At 37.3% G+C, this 25189-nt stretch overlaps 1 protein-coding gene across 5 annotated transcripts; it reads left to right on the top strand.

Moving 5' to 3' along the window:
- Positions 1–2502: 2502 nt before the first annotated feature.
- Positions 2503–9883, top strand: LOC147300724 (uncharacterized). Of its 5 annotated transcripts, none has more exons than XM_086284857.1 (6): positions 4692–5924; positions 6109–6245; positions 6335–6523; positions 6676–7205; positions 7360–7496; positions 7583–9883. In XM_086284857.1, the coding sequence occupies exons 4-6, from the start codon at positions 6753–6755 to the stop codon at positions 8169–8171; spliced, it is 1179 nt and encodes a 392-aa protein (XP_086140983.1). In that variant the 5' UTR covers positions 4692–5924; positions 6109–6245; positions 6335–6523; positions 6676–6752; the 3' UTR covers positions 8172–9883. The 5 variants fall into 5 exon arrangements, 2 of the variants coding, with proteins under 2 accessions (XP_086140983.1, XP_086140982.1); XM_086284856.1 differs by having other exon boundaries at positions 6335–6557; XR_015127572.1 differs by lacking the exons at positions 7360–7496; positions 7583–9883 and having other exon boundaries at positions 2503–5924; positions 6676–6815.
- The last annotated feature ends 15306 nt before the right edge of the window (positions 9884–25189 follow it).

Genomic DNA, 25189 nt, shown 5'->3' with positions numbered 1-25189 from the left:
TATCAGAGATGATGCATTGCTTTGTGATCCAACGTTACCTGATGATGACAGCAGTGATGAAGCCAGCATGGCAAGTGATGATTATAATGAAGCAGATTTAATGGAAATTGACAACTATGAAAAAGATGCCCTTTTGTGTGAAAGTGAGTCTCAAAGTGACCAAGATATTAATATGCAATCCTGTGATGAACAACCAGAGGAACAAAATCCAGATGAACCAGAAAGTGATTTGAACAATGGAGGTTTTGCTCTAGAAAGTTGTCTGCAGCCTGTAGACATTTCAGAAGAGATTCTCTGTTTCACTGATAACACATATTGTGTGGCTCCTGCAGAAAGAAACAATCCTGTTAGCTTCTTCAGAACTCCTCATTTGGAAGCCATGGCATTTCCTGTGCAGTTTCCTACTGGTCAGAATACACTGGATGAAAAGAGACTTCTTAAACTCACACCAAGTGCTTACTTCAAGTCAAGGCTTTTCAACATTGATGCAAGATTTGCTAAAGACACAAATTACCTGTTTTTCTCACAGTTTGTCACTGAAATACACTTGGCTAATTCCAGTATGACGATACAGCTAAGGAAAGGTAAAACTATGACCAAAGATGGACGCAAAATCACATCAGGAATGTTACAAAGTAAGACAGAAGTAGAGAAGCTGGTAAGAAATAAAGATGCAATCAGATTTATGCAGCCACTCAGAGGAACTCCAGCTTACTGGCAGAAAACTACCAGAGATCTATTCAGCATGGTTCGCCAAATAGGAACACCTCAGTTCTTTGTCACTTTCTCTGCTGCTGAGATGAGATGGCCTGAAGTGATTCAAGCAATAAAGAGACAGCAAGGTGAAGAGGTTGATTTTGAAGCCCTGGACTGGTCAGAAAAGTGTGAAATTCTAAGATCAAATCCAGTAACCACCATGCGAATGTTTGATAAACGTGTTGAGGCTTTGTTCAGAGATTTGCTTTTTTCTCCTGCACAGCCCCTTGGTGAGATAATTGATTACTTTTACAGAGTTGAGTTCCAGCACAGAGGTAGTCCACATATACACATGTTGCTGTGGATTCGAGAAAAGGTAGAAGCAGATGTGGATGACGACCAAACTGTCTGTGACTTTGTTGACAGATACATCTCAGCTCAACTCCCTGATCCAGACAAACAACCTGAACTGCACAAAAAAGTCACTGAGCTACAAAAGCACAGCAAAAACCACACAAAGACATGCTTTAAGAGTGTGAACTCTGGTTGTAGATTTGGGTTTCCCAAACCACCAGCCACAAGAACAATGATTGTGAGACAGGATGAGGATTCAGACACTGAAGCTGCAAAAGCCAAACTCAGACCTTTGTTGAACCTGCTGAAGGAACCTGAAGCTGCTTCCCTCACCATAGAGCAGATTCTGTCACGATGCAACTTAACAATGAATGAGTATGAACAATGCCTCCAAGACATAAACAAGAAAACAGCTCTGATTCTGAAACGTGACCCAAATGAGTGTTGGATCAACAATTACAACCCAGACCTGCTTGAAGCCTGGAACTCTAATTTAGATGTCTCATTCATTTTGAATGCCTATTCATGTATAGAATACCTCTGTAAATATATAACAAAGAAAGAATCTGGCCTCTCTGAATACCTGAAGACAGTTATTGACAACTCTGATAAGAACACCGTCAATGAGTGTGATGAAATGAGAGCTGTGATGCAGGCTTACTCAAAAAAGAGAGAAATCAGCGCACAGGAGTGTGTGACTCGAGTCTGTGGCCTAAAAATGAAAAAATGTTCCCGCAGTGTTGTATTTGTACCAACAGATGATAACCCAGTAAAAATGAGTCGGCCCATGAGCTTCCTGGAAAGCACAACACACGACAGTTGTAATATTTGGATGACAAGTTTGAGTGATAAATACAAATGCAGACCTGAGACCCCAGAATATGAGGAAATGTCACTGGCTGATTTTGCTGCCTTGTGCAGGTTGGTGAGTGGTCCAAATGAAGGAAAAGATGTGCTTCCTCTTCTAAACCAGCTTGGATTTGTACAAAGGCGAAAGAATGATAAACCAGCTATAATCAGATATTACCACTGTTCACAGGAAAAAGATCCTGAGCAATATTATGGTCGACTGTTGAGACTTTACCTTCCACACAGATCAGAGCAGGAACTGAAACCACAAGGGTTCCAAACCTATCAGTCCTTCTACAACTCAGGTTTTGTACGACTTCCATGTTCAGACCACAGTGAGTCTGTGAAAAGGGTTGTGAAAAGAAATAAAGACAAGTATGAGAAGAACTCTGAGGATATTGAGAGTGCACTGGAAGAGTTTGAACAAAATAGGGATGTTGTGATTGATGAATGGTGTAATCTTGCTCCTGAATCTGAAGTTGTGAGGCTGCAATGTGATGAGAATCTTCCTGAGAGACATTCTGATGATGAGAACGAACAGGAGAATGTCCCCGACTACAGTCGTCAGTCTGATGCTGTAACAAAGATCAGAGCCATCAGAGAACAACCTGCAGTAGATCCAGCCGTGGTACGTGTAATGTATCAGAATCTGAACCAGAAGCAGGCCTGCGTGTTCTATGCCATAAGAGACTGGTGTATTCAGCGAGTTTGTGGTTTGAACCCAGATCCATTTTTCTTCTATATCAATGGTGGTGCAGGAACTGGAAAGTCACATCTGATTAAGTGTATTCATTCTGAAGCATCAAAGATCCTGAGCAGACTGCCTGCTAATGCAGAAGAAGCTGACATATCAAATCCAACTGTTTTACTGACTTCATTTACCGGTACAGCAGCTTTTTCTATCAATGGCTCTACATTACATTCTCTACTGAAACTACCCAGGAGTCTGAAACCACCCATTCAAGGACTTGGTAACCAACTGGATGAAGTCAGATCTGAGCTGATGAATGCTGAAATTATTGTTATTGATGAGATTTCAATGGTTTCAAAACCCCTTTTTGCTTATGTGGATGCAAGACTGAAACAAATCAAAGGCACTCAGAGACCTTTTGGTGGAATGTCAGTTTTAGCTGTTGGAGATTTTTACCAGCTGCCACCAGTGCGACAGTCTAAACCTCTCTGTGTTTACGATCCAGAACAGATTGACCTATGGCAGGAACATTTTCAGATGATCACTCTAACCGAGATCATGCGTCAGAAAGATGATGTGGCCTTTGCAGAGATGCTGAACAGGATTAGAGTCAAAGAAAAGACAGATGAGCTTTCTCAGTGCGACAGAGATTTGTTGTCACAGGCTGTGACTGCACCAGAAGAATGTCCAACTGAGGTCTTACACATTTATGCCACCAACAAGAATGTGGAATCCCACAACACAGATACCCTGAAGAAGCTTCATTCAAACATCATAATCATCAATGCAGACGATTTCCAGAAGGATAAATGTACAGGCAGAATGGAACGAAGAGACAAACCATTTACAGGTGGGAGAAATGATTTACCTGACACTCTGAATGTTGCTGAAGGAGCTCGAGTCATGCTGACCAGAAACTTGGACACACTAAACGGTTTGGTCAACGGTGCTTTTGGTATACTGGTAAAGGTGGTGAGATCTGAAAATGATGGTCACATAATTAAACTGGGGCTCAGGATGGACAACCGGCAGCCTATGAGACACAACCGCAGTGCTAATGCAGCTTCTGATGATCTGGTTTACATTGAGAGAGCAGAGGAGAGTCTGAAGTTTAAAGGAGCAGTACGCAGACAGTTTCCTGTAAAGCTAGCATTCGCTTGCACAATTCACAAAACTCAGGGTCTTACAACACAGACAGCTGTAGTTTCAATGAAGAACATTTTTGAACCAGGTATGGCTTACGTTGCTCTCAGCAGGGTGACGTCTCTCAGTGGACTCTATTTGCAGGACTTGGATGAGAAAAAGATTTACGCCAATCCCGAGGTAACTGCAGCGCTCCAAACCATGAGACAAGCCAGTGTTGAGGAAATGATGCCTCTTCTTCAGGTCAGAGAAACAGCCAGCAGACTTGACACTCTTACACTGATCCATCACAATACAGAGGGTTTGCCATCTCACATCAGTGACATCAAGAGTCATCATGAAATGTGTTTAGCAGATGTTTTGTGTCTCACTGAGTCTCACCTTCAAGGCTCCTTTGTTGCAGACAGTCTTCATTTGGATGGCTACACCATGTTCAAACGCAACAGACATGTGTCCTACACAAACTTTCCTCACATGGCCAGCAGAAGTGGTGGGGGAGTTGTTGTGTATTTGAGGAATCATTTTCAGGTTCAGGTAAAACAGTATCTACATAATGTCACTGATCTTGAGTTTTTAGTGTTGAAGGTTCAGGCTCCATTCCCTGCACTCATTGCTGTTGTGTACAGACCCCCTGACTACAGTTTGACACCATTCATGCAAAACCTGGTAAGTCTTTTAGATTCACTTGAAATAATGGACTGTCACCCAATCATTGTGTGTGGAGATTTTAATGAGAACCAGTTGCAGAGTGGAAGAAAACAGATTCTGGAGCAGTTTCAGTCGAGAGGGTATTCACAGCTGATCACTTCTGGCACTACAGACAAGAACACCCTGCTTGACCTCATTTTTATTTCTCAGCCACAGAAATGTCTATATTCAGGTGTTCTGAGATCATATTACAGTTACCACAACCCTGTGTTTTGTGTCCTGTCCTCGAGCCAATCATGAAGTCGTCTGGTGAGTTTTGAAACAATTACAGATCATGTTTGTTACAGAGTTTACTGATTGTAGAGCATGAAAAATATTTTTCATTGAAAAAATTGTCTTCCCTACTCTGTCTGTAAGAAGACCCTTTCTTATTGCAATGTTATTAATCATTTCACCAAATCATTGCTGAACTTCATGCAGAGCAGAGAACATCTGCTATCATGCACCTCTGATCTGAAATGTGCTGCAACATTTATTAAACCAACATCATTTCTTTTATTCTCATGTTTTAAATGACTAAATCTTTTTACTGTGACGTATGTAGCTCAACAAACGAGATCTTCCCCTCCAAGGGCTTGAAAATATGAAATAGTAAATAAATAAATCCCACATAAATGCAGGTATTTATTATGGCTCACATGAATAAATACAGACAATTATATTTTCTTGATTATAGTAGCTTTTGTAGAATCAAAAGTTTTTGTGATGAATGAGTTTTTGCTTATCATGTTTTACAGGTAAAAAATGTCAAAAGTTATAAACTATCTTTAGGCTACCAGAGATGTCTATAATGATACATTATGTAGAGAAAAACATTAGTACAGCTTACAGAATATGTATAAAAACTGATTTAGAAGTAAATGGATAGTTTTCTGAAAGTTCCCGACTACAGTTTAACACCACCCACCCAGATCACCCCCCAAGTATCTATGTAATGCTGGTATGGTGTGTGAGTTTGACTTGGCCTTTATCCGGGTGGGTTTGGGTTTGGGTGGATAAAGGCCAAGTCAGAATTCTCTGAGCAGCTGGAAAAAGCTGCTAATAAACAAAGACATCAAAAAGTGTGGGCTTTAGGTGTAGCCCCCGCTTTCTGATGCACTAATTAGACTTAGTAACCGACACCCCATACCAGCATTACATAGACACTTGGGGGCTGAGCTGGGTGGGTGGTGTTATAAGCACGTGTTTTGTTAGATATATTTTTTCAGACACCATCTTCATGAACTGCTGAGCCAAACCTGATCCATCAGTGCTGGACTGCACAGATAACTACATGCCACAAGGAGACTGCTGTGTTATGAATTGCCATACCAGTGTGTCTTCAATGGAGAAGATGACACACCCATCACCTGACCTCCTGCCTGATCTGGAGACCATCATCCTGCTACCACACTACACACCTCTGAGACCATCAATGATGACTCATACTGAGGAAACTGTATTTCCTGTCAGAGATGCTCAGTGATCCTCAGAGCAGAGAGAGGTATCATTCTTTATCTTTGATAAAAAAAAATGTCAGTGTTTTTAATTCAATTAATTAATTAAAATCCTGTTTATTGCATGAATAATTCCACACTCAAATGATTATACTTGTTGACACTTTTTGAGTTTTAATTCACATTATGGATTACAAATCTATGCTTTTTCTACTCTGTCTCTCTGTGCAGGTATTGCTGTCTTCTGAGTTCTTCCGTGTCCCAACTGAGGCCTTCAAACCTCATTGCAGAGCTCATGTCTTTCCTCACCATCATGTGAGTGTGAGATTGCTCTGGATTCTGGTTATGTGGCCTGCAGCACCTATAAGGTATTTCAACATTGTTCATTGTATAACTTATTTGTAGTTTTTAGGGTTTCTACAGACAAAAAAAATGTTCCTTTTTCTGTATTTTTTAGAACAAGCTCGTCCAGTGTGCCTGCATTCCAGCTTCTTAGACTCTACGCAAGTGGACAGAGTATCAGTGTTTGGCCACTCTTACAGACACTGACTTCTGTCAATTCACTTCTACTGATCGGGCACCTCACTCCAGGAAGACAGAGGGCTGCAAGCCTGTCATCATTTCCAGTGTGGCTTTGTATTCTTGGGTTAGCATCAGATTTTTCCCACAAATATTCAAAGGTAACACTTGTTTTAAGCTTAGTTATTAAATCAAAAGTCTTCCCTTGTGTCATGTCTGTGAAGGTTCTCATGATGTCCTTTGATGTAGTCTCTCTCTTCACTTGCATACCCACTACAGAGGCAGTGGAGACTGTCAGAAAACGACTGCAAGAAGACAGCTCCTTGGAAGACAGGACCAACTTCACACCCGATCAGATGTGCACACTGTTAGACCTCTGCCTCACCACTACATATTTCAAATACAACGAGGGTTTCTACAGACAAAAACATGGCTGTGCCATGGGTTCCCCTGTGTCACCTGTTGTAGCCAACCTTTACATGGAGGAAGTGGAAAGGAAGGCTCTTGGCTCTTTCAAAGGAAGAGTACCCAGCCACTGGTACAGATATGTAGATGACACCTGGGTCAAAATCAAAAGGCAAGAAGTGGAATCCTTCACTGCGCACATTAACACCGTGGATAAAAACATCAAGTTCACCAGGGAAGACACAAAGGACGACTGTTTGCTTTTCCTGGACTGCGCTATGCACATTGAAGAGAACGGCAAACTCAACATCGAAGTTTACCGGAAGCCCACACACACGGACCAGTACCTCCTCTTTGACTCCCATCACCCTCTGGAACACAAACTTGGAGTAATTAGGACACATGTCAGTGTTTTTTAATTCAATTAATTAATTTAAATCCTGTTTATTGCATAAATAATTCCACACTCAAATGATTATACTTGTTGACACTTTTTGAGTTTTAATTCACATTATGGATTACAAATCTATGCTTTTTCTACTCTGTCTCTCTGTGCAGGTATTGCTGTCTTCTGAGTTCTTCAGTGTTCCAACTGAGACATTCAAACCTCATTGCAGAGCTCATGTCTTTCCTCACCATCATGTGAGTGTGAGATTGCTCTGGATTCTGGTTATATGGCCTGCAGCACCTATAAGGTATTTCAATATTGTTCATTGTATAACTTATTTGTAGTTTTTAGGCCTTAACACTACTAAAATGTTCCTTTTTCTGTATTTTTTAGAATAAGCTCGTCCAGTGTGCCTGCATTCCAGCTTCACAGAAAAGAACATCAGACACCAGCGAGGGAGGATAAGAAAGACAGACACAACAACATTGTCATCCCCTATGTAGCCGGTGTATCAGAAAAACTCAGGAGAGTTTTCTCCAAATACGACATCCCAGTGTACTTCAGACCCAGTAACACACTCAGACAGAAACTGGTTCACCCGAAAGAGAAAACTCCTAAACACAAACTTAACAATGTGGTGTACGCTGTACAGTGCAGCGAGGAATGCCCAGACTTCTACATCGGAGAGACCAAACAGCCACTTCACAAGCACATGGCACAACATAGAAGAGCCACCTCCACAGGACAAGACTCAGCAGTCCATCTGCATCTAAAGGACAAAGGTCAGTCTTTGAGGATGCCAATGTTCACATTTTGGACAGATGGAGGAGTGAAAGAAGCCATTTACGTCCACTGTGAGCGACGATCTTTAAACAGAGGCGGTGGTTTACGACACCAACTGTCTGCCATCTATAATCCAGTTTTGAGTTCCCTCCCCAGACACCGTAACGTCCACTCACATCCTGGGAGTGGGCGTGGGTGATTTCCTGACCTCGGGAAATCACATGATAGGGTGGGGCCAGGTTTCACAATGAGCTCACCCGAAACCCTGGCTGATTGGGACCCACACCCACTTTCACACCTTGGCTCATGTGATTAGGTAGAGGATCATCAGGGGGTTCTTTGTCCCTCTTTGGGGGGAAACTCCCACTGGGTTTAAATCTGGGACTCTCCACCATTGACCCTTAGAACTGAAGAAGCTTCTCGGATGAGAGGTGAAACGTCTTCAAGGAACTCAAAGAAGTCCAGACGCTTTTCTTTCCAAGCTCCTTAGACTTCACTTGTGTTAATTACATTTTATTTGTTGTTGTTTTCTTTTAGATTTATATGCAGTGATTGGATGTGGTGGAGCTTTGTTAACCGTGTGGAAAACATCTGTTTGTGATGATATTTACAATGAGGCTTTAAGGTGACAGTTTCCATGTAATTTCAATCCTCTTACTAAGCAAAAACATGTTTGCAATTAACATATTTTTTCAGTTTTGTCTTTTGGATTTATGGTTAACATTCCTCTGTGACAGCAAATACTAAACTGGTCCAAGTAACCAGCATATCATTGGTCAAAGGCAAAAAGGACCACATGTCACACTAGCAATGAATTTTTGACTGTGTTTGTGTTAGTATAGAGTAGGTCTAACAGTGGTTTTCCACATCTGCTCTAATATATATAGATAATGGGTCAGACATATAAAGTCATTTTGAAAAGTTCATAAAGGTCATTTATATGTGTTCCTCTTTATCATTTTATATCAGGTCACACAGCTGACTTGAGTTTTGATCAGAGTAGAACCATAACATTCATGCTAATGGTTCTACTGTTTACAGTTACTTTATGATGGATTTCACCCTGGTCACAGCACTATGTGAAAAGCTGTTAGAGGTAAAGTTAAGCCAATTAATACATCATCATAAGTCACTCTCTAACGCAGGGCAGTGATTATTATTCACCATATTTATCATCGAATCATCTTGTGCACTTATTAACTAAATGTTGTTTGTTTGTTTTTTTTGTTTGTTTGTTTGGGGGTTTTTTGTTGCCATTTTTACCTTTCACCAACTGTGTAAATTCTGCAATTTTACCTTGGTTTTGTTTCACATCAGTTTATCTGCTGGCTGGTATTCCTGTCTTCCTTCTCTCACCCCAACCGGTCGCAGCAGATGGCCGCCCCTCCCTGAGCCTGGTTCTGCTGGAGGTTTCTTCCTGTTAAAAGGGAGTTTTTCCTTCCCACTGTCGCCAAAGTGCTTGCTCATAGGGGGTCATATGTCATATGATTGTTGGGTTTTTCTCTGTATCTATGAAGCGCCTTAAGGCGACTTTTGTTGTGATTTGTTGCTATATAAATTGAATTGAATTGGTTTTCTTTCTTTTCTAATGTTTCTGGTCATTTTTCACAGTTAAACAAGTAACTTTGAGGTTACGTCATCGTTTTCAGCTGTTATCTGTATACATTTTTTTCCTAATAATTACATTTCTGCAAAATTATAGCAGTTCTGGTAAGTTGTAATATTTCTGCCAAGTTATTAATTTTTTAATAAATTATTACATTTCTGCTAAGTTGTAGCTTCTGGTAAACTACAACATTTCTGCTGAATTGTTATGTTTCTTCTAAGTTATTGCATTTCTGCTAAGTTATTACATTTTTGCTAACTTGATGTTCTTCTGCAAAGTTATTAAAATTTCAACAACTTTTTAAACGCTGACTTTGATTTCTTCAGCTTCTTCAGCTATTTTCAACTATTTTCAGCAGACAGCTTCAGCTTTACAGTTTCCTCTAAGTGATTGCAGTTCTGCTAAGTTATTCCATTTTAGCAAAGTTCCTTTGCTTCTGCAAAGTTTTTACAATTTCTGCAACTTTTCAGCTTTTTCAGCTACTTTTTGCATACAGCTTCAGCTTTAAGCATCCACACTGCATTTTCGCAGGAAATGCAAATTTTTCTAGTTGTGTGGATGCTTTAAGCATCCACACTATTGAGTTCCTGTTTCTCTTTATTCTTTATTATTATTATTCTAGTTGCTTCCGTACACTTTTTGGCACTTAACTACTTCCACAATTTTCAGCCGATTTTCACCGTTCAAATTTTAAACTATTCTGCTATTTCTGCTAATGTGCGCTATGACTTTTGGTATTTTTTGCTATTATACTTTTTAAAATATTCCACTTTTTTCCTTTAATTTGTCCCATTGAAATGAATGGGAAACTTCAGCAATTCTGCTAAAATTTGCTTGTTTTTGAAACTTAACTACTTCCTCATATTTTCACCTAGAACAACCATTCAAATTTTAAAATGTTCACAAATTATTGGGCTATTCAGGTATGATTCAGCTTTTTCAAATCTTCTACTGTTTTACTTTTATGCCTCTTAAAGTTTTGAGTTGCAAAATTGTGATTTTTCACAAAATACATGCGTTGTTATGGTTGCTATGCTCTTGGCTTCCAGTGTGTCACTGAAGGTTTTGCAGTCTTCTCTTCGTGTCCGAACAACTTCCTGCTACTTGCTCAATTTTCACTCAACTTCCACAAATTATACATCAAAACGTAGGTATTTTTGCTGGCTTTCAGGAAATGTCACCATCATTGTTGTGGGATTTATAGAATTTTTGCAAATCTCCTCAGACTAACACAAGGTCAGAAAACTCTCCATATAAAGTGAATGGAGAGCTTGTTCAAAATCACCGCTGGATTTCTGTAATGAGAGGCATATTCGAATCGTCATATCTCCTTAACGAAGCAAAGTTAAGACATGAGGCTTGTCCCCGAATATCTTCAGACACCCCTGACGCTCACAATTCAAGAATTTCTTTCTCACCTATTACCGTTCTGAAATGAGTTGGACTTGTTTGAGGGTAGGAAATTCGTCCTTCGCTCAGATTTCTTCAGATTTCAAACTGTGGAAATGAACCACTTTTTTCTCTCGTCATAACTTTTTGTTGGATTTCCACAGAGACCTGAAAATTTCCATGATTGTTCACCAAAGCCTGCTGTCTCTTACGGTGAAAGAATGATATCGATACTCCAAATAGATTTCAAGTCACAAAGCGTTGTTTGAGGGCAAGTCAAGGCAGTTTTTGCTTCGCTCTACTCAGTTATGGTGCATTAGAAGTCAAATATCTTTAATAATTCATATTTTAATGATAAATTGTAAACACTGGAAGATTCCCCCATCTCTTCTGAACAAAACGGTGTAAGAATGACCGCTCTAGCCCCTACGGTTTGGAAATTATGGTCATTTGTTTGAGGGGAGTCCTCACTATGAGAAATAGGCTGCAATAATCCTGTGCCTCTCTGTGCTGCGTGTGTAAAAAGAGGCACATGTTTTGGCGGGAAAAAGTACACAGGCTCTCTGATTGGTGGATTCAAATTCAGCAGCTCCCAGGCTGACCTAGAAACTTACTTCTCTCTCCCTGTGCATTTTTTTGCTGATTTTTTCATTTAACAAGTATATTTGAGGGACCCTCAGCATGTTCAGCATTTTTTCAGCTGTCCATTTTGCTTTTCCAATTTTTCTGTTTAACTTATTACTATTGTGCTAAATAATACTATTTCTGCTATTTTATAAGATTTGTGCCTAATATAGTATTTCTGCTAAATTACAATATTTCTGCTTTTTATACTATTTGTGCTAAAACATAGTATTTCTACTAAATGTAGTATTTATGCTTAATCATACTATTTCTGCTTTTTATGGGATTTGTGCCTAATATAGTATTTCTGCTTTTTATAGGATTTTTGCTCAAACATACTATTTCTACTAAATGTAGTGTTTATGCTTAATCATCCTATTTCTGCTTTTTATAGGATTTGTGCTTAATATAGTATTTCTGCTAAATTATAGTATTTCTGCTTTTTATAGTATTTGTGCTAAAACATAGTATTTCTACTAAATGTAGTATTTATGCTTAATGATAGTATTTCTATATATTTCTGCCAGGTCCCCAGGCAGCCAATCCTCTGTGAGGACTGAGAAATTCAAATTTTCAAATCAGGGCCTGCACGGCTTCCCAGCCAATCATATATGTGTCCTGAGGCATTCAAATTTGCATATTGGGGCCTTCATGGCTTCTAAGCCAGCCAATCATATCTGAGGGCTGAGGAATTCAAATCCACAAATCAGGAACTGCACAGCTTCCCAGCCAGCCAATCATGTATGTGGGCTCCAGGTATTCAAATTTGCATATTGGGGAATTCGTGGCTTCTAAGTCAACAAGTCATCCATGTCATATATCTCTAAAAATTCATATTTTAATGATAAATTGTCAACACTTGAAGATTCCCCCATCTCTTCTGAACAAAACGGTGTAAGAATGACCGCTCTAGCCCCTATGGTTAGGAAATTATGGTCATTTGTTTGAGGGGAATCCTCACTATGTGAAATAAACTGAAAGAAGCAGGTCTATGTCTCTGTGCTGCGTGTGTAAAAAGATGCACATGTTTTGGCGGGAAAACATAAACAGCCTCTCTGATTGGTGGATTCAAATTCACCAGCTCCCAGGCTGACCTAGAAACTTAGTCCTCTCTCCCTGTGTGTGTGTGTGTGTGTGTGTGTGTGTGTGTGTGTGTGTGTGTGTGTGTGTGTGTGTGTGTGTGTGTGTGTGTTTAGTGGGAGAGAGAGGACCCTGCCCTTATTTGACAGCATGTCATTGTAGGATTTAAATTGAACATAGTTAGACTGGTTGACTGGATTAGAGCCTGTGTTTGTGTGTCCCTCTGTGCATTTGTGTTTCAATAAGTTATTACTATTCTGCTAAATCATAGTATTTCTGGTACTTTTCGGTACTTGTGCTAAACACAGTATTTCTGCTAAATCATACTATTTCTGCTTTTCATAGGATTTATGCCTAATATAGTATTTCTGCTAAATTATAGTATTTCTGCTTTTTATAGGATTTGTGCCTAACATAGTATTTCTACTAAATTATAGTATTTCTGCTTTTTATAGGATTTGTGCCTAACATAGTATTTCTGCTAAATTATAGTATTTCTGCTTTTTATACTATTTGTTCTAAATTATAGTATTTCTGCTTTTTATAGGATTTGTGCTTAATATAGTATTTCTGCTAAATTATAGTTTTTCTTCTTTTTATAATATTTGTGCTAAAACATAGTATTTCTACTAAATGTAGTATTTATGCTTAATAATAGTATTTCTATATATTTCTGCCAGGTCCCCAGGCAGCCAATCCTCTGTGAGGACTGAGACATTCAAATTTTCAAATCAGGGCCTGCACAGTTTCCCAGCTAATCAAATAAGTGTCCTGAGGCATTCAAATTTGCATATTGGGGCCTTCGTGGCTTCTAAGCCAGCCAATCATATCTGAGGGCTGAGGAATTCAAATCCACAAATCAGGGCCTGCACAGCTTCCCAGCCAGCCAATCACATATGTGGTCTCAGGCATTCAAATTTGCATATTGGGGAATTCGTGGCTTCTAAGTCAACAAGTCATCCATGTCATATATCTCTAAAAATTCATATTTTAATATTAAATTGTCAACACTTGAAGATTCCCCCATCTCTTCTGAACAAAATGGTGTAAGAATGACCGTTCTAGCCCCTACAGTTAGGAAATTACGGTCATTTGTTTGAGGGGAGTCGTCACTATGAGAAATAGACTGCAAAAATCCTGTGTCTCTCTGTGCTGCTGCGTGTCTAAACAGATGCACCTGTTTTGGTGGGGAAAAGTGCACAGCCTCTCTGATTGGTGGATTCAAATTCACCAGCTCCCAGGCTGACCTAGAAACTTACTTCTCTCTCCCTGTGTGTGTGTGTGTGTGTGTGTGTGTGTGTGTGTGTGTGTGTGTGTGTGTGTGTGTGTGTGTGTGTGTGTGTGTGACAGAGAGAGAGAGAGAGAGAAAGCCTTTTAATGGGATGATCCCATTGTAAGATTCAAATTCAATATATTTAGACTGGTTGACTGAATTGGATCTTGTGTGTGTGTCTCTCTGTGCATGTGTGTTTCCTCATGTGTACATATTTGTAATTGTGTGGCAGTCATAAATTTTTTTGCTGATTTTTGTCATTTAACAAGTATATTTGAGGGAACCTCAGCATGTTCAGCATTTTTTCAGCTGTCCATTTTGCTTTTCCAATTTTTCTGTTTAACTTATTACTATTGTGCTAAATCACACTATTTCTGCTATTTTATAAGATTTGTGCTTAATATACTATTTCTGCTTTTATAGGATTTGTGCTTAATATAGTATTTCTGCTTTTTATAAGATTTGTGCTTAATATAGTATTTCTGCTAAATGTAGTATTTATGCTTAATCATACTATTTCTGCTTTTCATAGGATTTGTGCTTAATATAGTATTTCTGCTAAATTTAGTATTTCTGATTAATTATAGTCTTTCTACTAAATCATAGTACAGTATTTCTGCTTTTTATGGGATTTGTGCTAAAACAAAGTATTTCTACTAAATGTAGTATTTATGCTTAATCATACCATTTCTGCTTTTATAGGATTTGTGCTTAATATAGTATTTCTGCTTTTTATAAGATTTGTGCTTAATATAGTATTTCTACTAAATGTAGTATTTATGCTTAATCATACCATTTCTGCTTTTTATAGGATTTGTGCTTAATATAGTATTTCTGCTAAATTATAGTATTTCTGCCAAATTATAATATTTGTGCTAAAACATAGTCTTAATTTAAAATTACAATATTCATAGTTCATCACAGTGTCTCTGGTAAATCACAATATTTCTGCTCTGTTGTACTATTTTTCTAAATCATAGTGTTTCTGTAATGTTTAAGTATTTTTGGCTAAATATATTCTTTCTGTTATCTTATACTATTTCTCCTAAATTCTTGTATTTTTGAGAAGTTATCATGTTTCTGGTAAGTTACAATATTTCTGCTAAATTCTGCTATGCTATTGTATTTCTGCCAAGTATTATGTTTCCTCTAAGATATTGCAGTTCTGCTAAGTTATTCCATTTTAGCAAACTTCTTTTGCTTCTGCAAAGTTTTTACAATTTCTGCAACTTTTCAGCTTTTTCAGCTACTTTTTGCATACAGCTTCAGCTTTAAGCATCCACACTGCATTTTCGCAGGAAATGCAAATTTTTCTAGTTATTATTCTAGTTGCTTCCGTACACTTTTTGGCACTTAACTACTTCCACAATTTTCATCCGATTTTCACCGTTCAAATTTTAAACTATTCTGCTATTTCTGCTAATTTACGCTACGATTTTTGCTATTTTTAACTATTATACTTTTTAAAATATTAAGCTTTTTTCCTTTAATTTGTCCCATTGAAATGAATGGGAAACTTCTGCAATTCTGCTAAAATTTGCTTGTTTTTGAAACTTAACTACTTCCTCATATTTTCACCTAGAACAACCATTCAAACTTTAAAATGTTCACAAATTATTGGGCTATTCAGGTATGATTCAGCTTTTTCAAATCTTTTACTGTTTTACTTTTATGCCTCTTAAAGTTTTGAGTTGCAAAATTGTGATTTTTCACAAAATACATGTGTTGTTATGGTTGCTATGCTCTTGGCTTCCAGTGTGCCACTGAAGGTTTTGCAATTTTCACTTCATGTCCGAACAACTTCCTGCTACTTGCTCAATTTTCACTCAACTTCCACAAATTATACATCAAAACGTAGGTATTTTTGCTGGCTTTCAGAAAATGTCACCATCATTGTTGTGGGATTTATAGAATTTTTGCAAATCTCCTCAGACTAACACAAGGTCAGAAAACTCTCCATATAAAGTGAATGGAGAGCTTGTTCAAAATCACCGCTGCATTTCTGGAATGAGAGGCATATTCGAATCGTCATATCTCCTTAACGAAGCAAAGTTAAGACATGAGGCTTGTCCCCGAATATCTTCAGACACCCCTGACGCTCACAATTCAAGAATTTCTTTCTCACCTATTACCGTTCTGAAATGAGTTGGACTTGTTTGAGGGTAGGAAATTCGTCCTTCGCTCAGATTTCTTCAGATTTCAAACTGTGGAAATGAACCACTTTTTTCTCTCGTCATAACTTTTTGTTGGATTTCCACAGAGACCTGAAAATTTCCATGATTGTTCACCAAAGCCTGCTGTCTCTTACGGTGAAAGAATGATATCGATACTCCAAATAGATTTCGAGTTAGAAAGCGTTGTTTGAGGGCAAGTCAAGGCAGTTTTTGCTTCGCTCTACTCAGTTATGGTGCATTACAAGTCAAATATCTTTAATAATTCATATTTTAATGATAAATTGTAAACACTGGAAGATTCCCCCATCTCTTCTGAACAAAACGGTGTAAGAATGACCGCTCTAGCCCCTACGGTTTGGAAATTATGGTCATTTGTTTGAGGGGAGTCCTCACTATGAGAAATAGGCTGCAATAATCCTGTGCCTCTCTGTGCTGCGTGTGTAAAAAGAGGCACATGTTTTGGCGGGAAAAAGTACACAGGCTCTCTGATTGGTGGATTCAAATTCAGCAGCTCCCAGGCTGACCTAGAAACTTACTTCTCTCTCCCTGTGCATTTTTTTGCTGATTTTTTCATTTAACAAGTATATTTGAGGGACCGTCAGCATGTTCAGCATTTTTTCAGCTGTCCATTTTGCTTTTCCAATTTTTCTGTTTAACTTATTACTATTTTGCTAAATAATACTATTTCTGCTATTTTATAAGATTTGTGCCTAATATAGTATCTCTGCTAAATTACAATATTTCTGCTTTTTATACTATTTGTGCTAAAACATAGTATTTCTACTAAATGTAGTATTTATGCTTAATCATACTATTTCTGCTTTTTATGGGATTTGTGCCTAATATAGTATTTCTGCTTTTTATAGGATTTTTGCTCAAACATAGTATTTCTGCTAAATGTAGTGTTTATGCTTAATCATCCTATTTCTGCTTTTCATAGGATTTATGCCTAATATAGTATTTCTGCTAAATTATAGTATTTCTGCTTTTTATAGGATTTGTGCCTAACATAGTATTTCTGCTAAATTATAGTATTTCTGCTTTTTATAGGATTTGTGCTTAACATAGTATTTCTGCTAAATTATAGTATTTCTGCTTTTTATACTATTTGTTCTAAATTATAGTATTTCTGCTTTTTATAGGATTTGTGCTTAATATAGTATTTCTGCTAAATTATAGTTTTTCTTCTTTTTATAATATTTGTGCTAAAACATAGTATTTCTACTAAATGTAGTATTTATGCTTAATAATAGTATTTCTATATATTTCTGCCAGGTCCCCAGGCAGCCAATCCTCTGTGAGGACTGAGACATTCAAATTTTCAAATCAGGGCCTGCACAGTTTCCCAGCCAATTAAATAAGTGTCCTGAGGCATTCAAATTTGCATATTGGGGCCTTCGTGGCTTCTAAGCCAGCCAATCATATCTGAGGGCTGAGGAATTCAAATCCACAAATCAGGGCCTGCACGGCTTCCCAGCCAGCCAATCACATATGTGGTCTCAGGCATTCAAATTTGCATATTGGGGAATTCGTGGCTTCTAAGTCAACAAGTCATCCATGTCATATATCTCTAAAAATTCATATTTTAATATTAAATTGTCAACACTTGAAGATTCCCCCATCTCTTCTGAACAAAACGGTGTAAGAATGACCGTTCTAGCCCCTACGGTTAGGAAATTACGGTCATTTGTTTGAGGGGAGTCGTCACTATGAGAAATAGACTGCAAAAATCCTGTGTCTCTCTGTGCTGCTGCGTGTGTAAACAGATGCACCTGTTTTGGTGGGGAAAAGTGCACAGCCTCTCTGATTGGTGGATTCAAATTCACCAGCTCCCAGGCTGACCTAGAAACTTACTTCTCTCTCCCTGTGTGTGTGTGTGTGTGTGTGTGTGTGTGTGTGTGTGTGTGTGTGACAGAGAGAGAGAGAGAGAGAGAGAGAGAGAGAGAAAGGCTTTTAATGGGATGATCTCATTCTAAGATTTAAATTCAATATATTTAGACTGGTTGACTGAATTGGATCTTGTGTGTGGGTCTCTCTGTGCATGTGTGTTTCCTCATGTGTACATATTTGTGATTGTGTGGCTGTAATAAATTTTTTTGCAGATTTTTGTCATTTAACAAGTATATTTGAGGGACCCTCAGCATGTTCAGCATTTTTTCAGCTGTCCATTCTGCTTTTCCAATTTTTCTGTTTAACTTATTACTATTGTGCTAAATCATACTATTTCTGCTATTTTATAAGATTTGTGCTTAATATACTATTTCTGCTTTTATAGGATTTGTGCTTAATATAGTATTTCTGCTAAATGTAGTATTTATGCTTAATCATACTATTTCTGCTTTTTATAGTATTTGTGCTTAATATAGTATTTCTGCTAAATTTAGTATTTCTGATTAATTATAGTTTTTCTACTAAATCATAGTACAGTATTTCTGCTTTTTATGGGATTTGTGCTAAAACAAAGTATTTCTACTAAATGTAGTATTTGTGCTTAATCATACCATTTCTGCTTTTTATAGGATTTGTGCTTAATATAGTATTTCTGCTAAATTATAGTATTTCTGCCAAATTATAATATTTGTGCTAAAACATAGTCTCAATTTAAAATTACAATATTCATAGTTCATCACAGTGTCTCTGGTAAATCACAATATTTCTGCTCTGTTGTACTATTTTTCTAAATCATAGTGTTTCTGTAATGTTTAAGTATTTTTGGCTAAATATAATCTTTCTGTTATCTTATACTATTTCTCCTAAATTCTTGTATTTTTGAGAAGTTATCATGTTTCTGGTAAGTTACAATATTTCTGCTAAATTCTGCTATGCTATTGTATTTCTGCCAAGTATTATGTTTCCTCTAAGATATTGCAGTTCTGCTAAGTTATTCCATTTTAGCAAACTTCTTTTGCTTCTGCAAAGTTTTTACAATTTCTGCAACTTTTCAGCTTTTTCAGCTAGTTTTTGCATACAGCTTCAGCTTTAAGCATCCACACTGCATTTTCGCAGGAAATGCAAATTTTTCTAGTTATTATTATATTTTATTCTGTATTCCGTACGTTTTTTGTAATCCTACTCCTTCAAAACCGTTCAACTTAGAAAAACCATTCCAACACCGTTAGATTCCTATTCTTTTGGACAACACTGCTTCCATTTTTCATATTTTTAACATTTATATTTTTAATTTTATTCAACTTTATTCAACAAAAATTTATAATGTATTTCAATGGGGAGACCCTTCAAATCCTCATTCAACTTACTCATTTTTAAACTCTTACTACTTCCACATACATTGACATAGAGCCACCATTCAAACTTTAAAACGAAGACAAGACATTCAACTATTCAACTTGCATTTATCTTTTCAATATCTATTATACTTTTTCTTCAGTTCCAGTTTAAGTTTCATGATGTTTTTTCACCCGTTTCAGAGTTTATAATGGGTGTGTATGGGACGGAATGTTGGGGCTAGAGTGAGGCAGCTCAACTGCTAGAGTGAGAGGAGCAAAAAAAATAATCTTAAAATCTTTTTTAAAACTGCTGCTGTGTCCGCAGCGTTTGCTCTACAGGTATGATTTTACCCTCAAAACGTAGCCATGGCTGTCCTCTTTCATCCAATGTGTTTACTATTGTACTAGGTGTTATGGTTCTTTCATAAATGTCACCAATGCACAGCCTCCTCCCTCCAACTCTTCCATAGACTCTAATGTTAAAATGGCTCAGAAGGTTCGTTTGAAAATCAGAAGAGCATGGTGTCTTTCCACTGTCACCACGTCCATATAATAAACTCCACAGACATGAAAACTGAGAATTTGGTAGACTAGACATTGCTGTCGCTCACAGTGAAAGAATTTTGTCAATACGACTTTTACTTTTCATTTGGGAACGATTTGTTTCGGCCTGACTTTTCTGTTCATTTTAAGCAGCAAAAGTGAGGTGCATGTCTGTGTCCGTGTGTATGGAGCCATTGGGTGCGGTCACTATAGCAACCAGGCTCACACCTGCCTGCTTAACGAGCTCTCTCTGCCACTCTGCCAAAATTAATCTTAAACACTTCTCTTTCAACTGCTGCTGTGTCCACAGTGTTAAAGCCATCATTTTACCCTCAAAACGTCGCCATCGTTGTTCTTTTTCCAACATCTTGTCTTTCAAAGCTCAGAGATGTAAACTTTTTAAACTGTGTGGGTCCAAGTGGAGGGATCACATTTTAGTCATTCAGTGATTCAAAGAATATGACCTTTTAATATTCTTTCAGATGTTTTCTGACTCTAAATGTTCTTTTCTCATTTCTTAGGTTTTTCTAATTTACAATTAAAACATTTTCAGCTTTTTTCCAACTTCTTCTTCTGTGTAACCTTCAGCTTTTAGCAGTTCAGCACTTTTGTTTTCAGGTTAAATTCGGGTTTTTTTTTTATCTCATTCAAAATTTTTAACTTAAATTCAGTAATTATTTCATTTCAATGCATACATTCAGATTCAAGCATTCACACTGCAGTTTCTTCAGAAAATGCACTTTCTAGTTATTATTCTGTATTCCGTACGTTTTTTGTAATCTATCTCCTTCAAAACCGTTCAACTTAGAAAAACCATTCAAACACCGTTAGATTCCTATTCTTTTGGACAACACTGCTTCTATTTTTCTCATTTTTAACATTTATATTTTTAATTTTATTCAACTTTATTCAACAAAAATTTATAATGTATTTCAATGGGGAGACCCTTCAAATTCTCATTCAAATTACTCATTTTTAAACTCTTACTACTTCCACATACATTGACATAGAGCCACCATTCAAACTTTAAAACGAAGACAAGACATTCAACTATTCAACTTGTATTTATCTTTTCAATATCTATTATACTTTTTCTTCAGTTCCAGTTTAAGTTTCATGATGTTTTTTCACCCGTTTCAGAGTTTATAATGGGTGTGTATGGGACGGAATGTTGGGGCTAGAGTGAGACAGCTCAACTGCTAGAGTGAGAGGAGCAAAAAAATTAATCTTAAAATCTTTTTTAAAACTGCTGCTGTGTCCGCAGCGTTTGCTCTACAGGTATGATTTTACCCTCAAAACGTAGCCATGGCTGTCCTCTTTCATCCAATGTGTTTACTATTGTCCTAGGTGTTATGGTTCTTTCATAAATGTCACCAATGCACAGCCTCCTCCCTCCAACTCTTCCATAGACTCTAATGTTAAAATGGCTCAGAAGGTTCGTTTGAAAATCAGAAGAGCATGGTGTCTTTCCACTGTCACCACGTCCATATAATAAGCTCCACAGGCATGAAAACTGAGAATTAGGTAGACTAGACATTGCTGTCGCTCACGGTGAAAGAATTTTGTCAATACGACTTTTACTTTTCATTTGGGAGCGATTTGTTTCGGCCTGACTTTTCTGTTCATTTTAAGCAGCAAAAGTGAGGCGCATGTCTGTGTACGTGTGTATGGAGCCATTGGGTGCGGTCACTATAGCAACCAGGCTCACACCTGCCTGCTTAACGAGCTCTGCCTGCCACTGTACCAAGATTCATCTTAAGCACTTCTCTTTCAACTGCTGCTGTGTCCACAGTGTTACAGCCATCATTTTACCCTCAAATTGTCGCCATTATTGTTCTCTTTCCAACACCGTATCTTTCAAAGCTCAGGCATTTAAACTTTTTAAACTGTGTGGATCAAAGTGGAGGGATCACATTTGAGTCATTCAGTGATTCAAAGAATATGACCTTTTAATATTCATTCAGATGTTTTCTGACTCTAAATGTTCTTTTCTCATTTCTTAGGGTTTTCTAATTTACATTTAAAACATTTTCAGTTTTTTTCCAACTCCTTCTTCTGTGTAACCTTCAGCTTTTAGCAGTTCAGCACCTTTGTTTTCAGGTTAAATTCGTTTTTTTTTTTTTTTGTTTTTTTTTTTATCTCATTCAATATTTTTAACTCAAAATTCAGCAATTAATTCATTTCAGTGCATACATTCAGATTCAAGCATTCACACTGCAGTTTCTTCAGAAAATGCACTTTCTAGTTATTATTAGTGTGAATGCTTGAAAAGCATTCACAGTATTGTTCTTCTAATCTTTATTATTATTATTATTATTATTATTATATTTTATTCTGTATTCCGTACGTTTTTTGTAATCCTACTCCTTCAAAACCGTTCAACTTAGAAAAACCATTCCAACACCGTTAGATTCCTATTCTTTTGGACAACACTGCTTCCATTTTTCATATTTTTAACATTTATATTTTTAATTTTATTCAACTTTATTCAACAAAAATTTATAATGTATTTCAATGGGGAGACCCTTCAAATCCTCATTCAACTTACTCATTTTTAAACTCTTACTACTTCCACATACATTGACATAGAGCCACCATTCAAACTTTAAAACGAAGACAAGACATTCAACTATTCAACTTGCATTTATCTTTTCAATATCTATTATACTTTTTCTTCAGTTCCAGTTTAAGTTTCATGATGTTTTTTCACCCGTTTCAGAGTTTATAATGGGTGTGTATGGGACGGAATGTTGGGGCTAGAGTGAGACAGCTCAACTGCTAGAGTGAGAGGAGCAAAAAAATTAATCTTAAAATCTTTTTTAAAACTGCTGCTGTGTCCACAGCGTTTGCTCTACAGGTATGATTTTACCCTCAAAACGTAGCCATGGCTGTCCTCTTTCATCCAATGTGTTTACTATTGTACTAGGTGTTATGGTTCTTTCATAAATGTCACCAATGCACAGCCTCCTCCCTCCAACTCTTCCATAGACTCTAATGTTAAAATGGCTCAGAAGGTTCGTTTGAAAATCAGAAGAGCATGGTGTCTTTCCACTGTCACCACGTCCATATAATAAACTCCACAGGCATGAAAACTGAGAATTCGGTAGACTAGAAGCTGCTGTCGCTCACGGTGAAAGAATTTTGTCAATACGACTTGTACTTTTAATTTGGGAACGATTTGTTTCGGCCTGACTTTTCTGTTCATTTTAAGCAGCAAAAGTGAGGTGCATGTCTGTGTGCGTGTGTATGGAGCCATTGGGTGCAGTCACTATAGCAACCAGGCTCACACCTGCCTGCTTAACGAGCTCTGCCTGCCACTGTACCAAGATTCATCTTAAACACTTCTCTTTCAACTGCTGCTGTGTCCACAGTGTTACAGCCATCATTTTACCCTCAAAACGTCGCCATCGTTGTTCTTTTTCCAACATCTTGTCTTTCAAAGCTCAGAGATGTAAACTTTTTAAACTGTGTGGATCAAAGTGGAGGGATCACATTTGAGTCATTCAGTGATTCAAAGAATATGACCTTTTAATATTCTTTCAGATGTTTTCTGACTCTAAATGTTCTTTTCTCATTTCTTAGGTTTTTCTAATTTACAATTAAAACATTTTCAGTTTTTTTCCAACTCCTTCTTCTGTGTAACCTTCAGCTTTTAGCAGTTCAGCACCTTTGTTTTCAGGTTAAATTCGGGGTTTTTTTTGTTTTTTTTTAATCTCATTCAATATTTTTAACTCAAAATTCAGCAATTAATTCATTTCAGTGCATACATTCAGATTCAAGCATTCACACTGCAGTTTCTTCAGAAAATGCACTTTCTAGTTTATTCTGTATTCCGTACGTTTTTTGTAATCCTACTCCTTCAAAACCGTTCAACTTAGAAAAACCATTCCAACACCGTTAGATTCCTATTCTTTTGGACAACACTGCTTCCATTTTTCATATTTTTAACATTTATATTTTTAATTTTATTCAACTTTATTCAACAAAAATTTATAATGTATTTCAATGGGGAGACCCTTCAAATCCTCATTCAACTTACTCATTTTTAAACTCTTACTACTTCCACATACATTGACATAGAGCCACCATTCAAACTTTAAAACGAAGACAAGACATTCAACTATTCAACTTGCATTTATCTTTTCAATATCTATTATACTTTTTCTTCAGTTCCAGTTTAAGTTTCATGATGTTTTTTCACCCGTTTCAGAGTTTATAATGGGTGTGTATGGGACGGAATGTTGGGGCTAGAGTGAGGCAGCTCAACTGCTAGAGTGAGAGGAGCAAAAAAAATAATCTTAAAATCTTTTTTAAAACTGCTGCTGTGTCCGCAGCGTTTGCTCTACAGGTATGATTTTACCCTCAAAACGTAGCCATGGCTGTCCTCTTTCATCCAATGTGTTTACTATTGTACTAGGTGTTATGGTTCTTTCATAAATGTCACCAATGCACAGCCTCCTCCCTCCAACTCTTCCATAGACTCTAATGTTAAAATGGCTCAGAAGGTTCGTTTGAAAATCAGAAGAGCATGGTGTCTTTCCACTGTCACCACGTCCATATAATAAACTCCACAGACATGAAAACTGAGAATTTGGTAGACTAGACATTGCTGTCGCTCACAGTGAAAGAATTTTGTCAATACGACTTTTACTTTTCATTTGGGAACGATTTGTTTCGGCCTGACTTTTCTGTTCATTTTAAGCAGCAAAAGTGAGGCGCATGTCTGTGTACGTGTGTATGGAGCCATTGGGTGCGGTCACTATAGCAACCAGGCTCACACCTGCCTGCTTAACGAGCTCTCTCTGCCACTCTGCCAAAATTTATCTTAAACACTTCTCTTTCAACTGCTGCTGTGTCCACAGTGTTAAAGCCATCATTTTACCCTCAAAACGTCGCCATCGTTGTTCTTTTTCCAACATCTTGTCTTTCAAAGCTCAGAGATGTAAACTTTTTAAACTGTGTGGGTCCAAGTGGAGGGATCACATTTTAGTCATTCAGTGATTCAAAGAATATGACCTTTTAATATTCTTTCAGATGTTTTCTGACTCTAAATGTTCTTTTCTCATTTCTTAGGTTTTTCTAATTTACAATTAAAACATTTTCAGCTTTTTTCCAACTTCTTCTTCTGTGTAACCTTCAGCTTTTAGCAGTTCAGCACTTTTGTTTTCAGGTTAAATTCGGGGTTTTTTTTTTATCTCATTCAAAATTTTTAACTTAAATTCAGTAATTATTTCATTTCAATGCATACATTCAGATTCAAGCATTCACACTGCAGTTTCTTCAGAAAATGCACTTTCTAGT

Source organism: Aulonocara sp. 'chitande type north' Nkhata Bay, unplaced genomic scaffold (genome assembly GCF_057382095.1).
Source record: "Aulonocara sp. 'chitande type north' Nkhata Bay isolate Kocher_YH1m ecotype deep benthic unplaced genomic scaffold, A_spYH_male_GT1.1 unmapped_scaffold_9, whole genome shotgun sequence".
NCBI lineage: Eukaryota > Metazoa > Chordata > Actinopteri > Cichliformes > Cichlidae > Aulonocara > Aulonocara sp. 'chitande type north' Nkhata Bay.
This window is presented reverse-complemented; position numbering and strand designations above follow the sequence as displayed.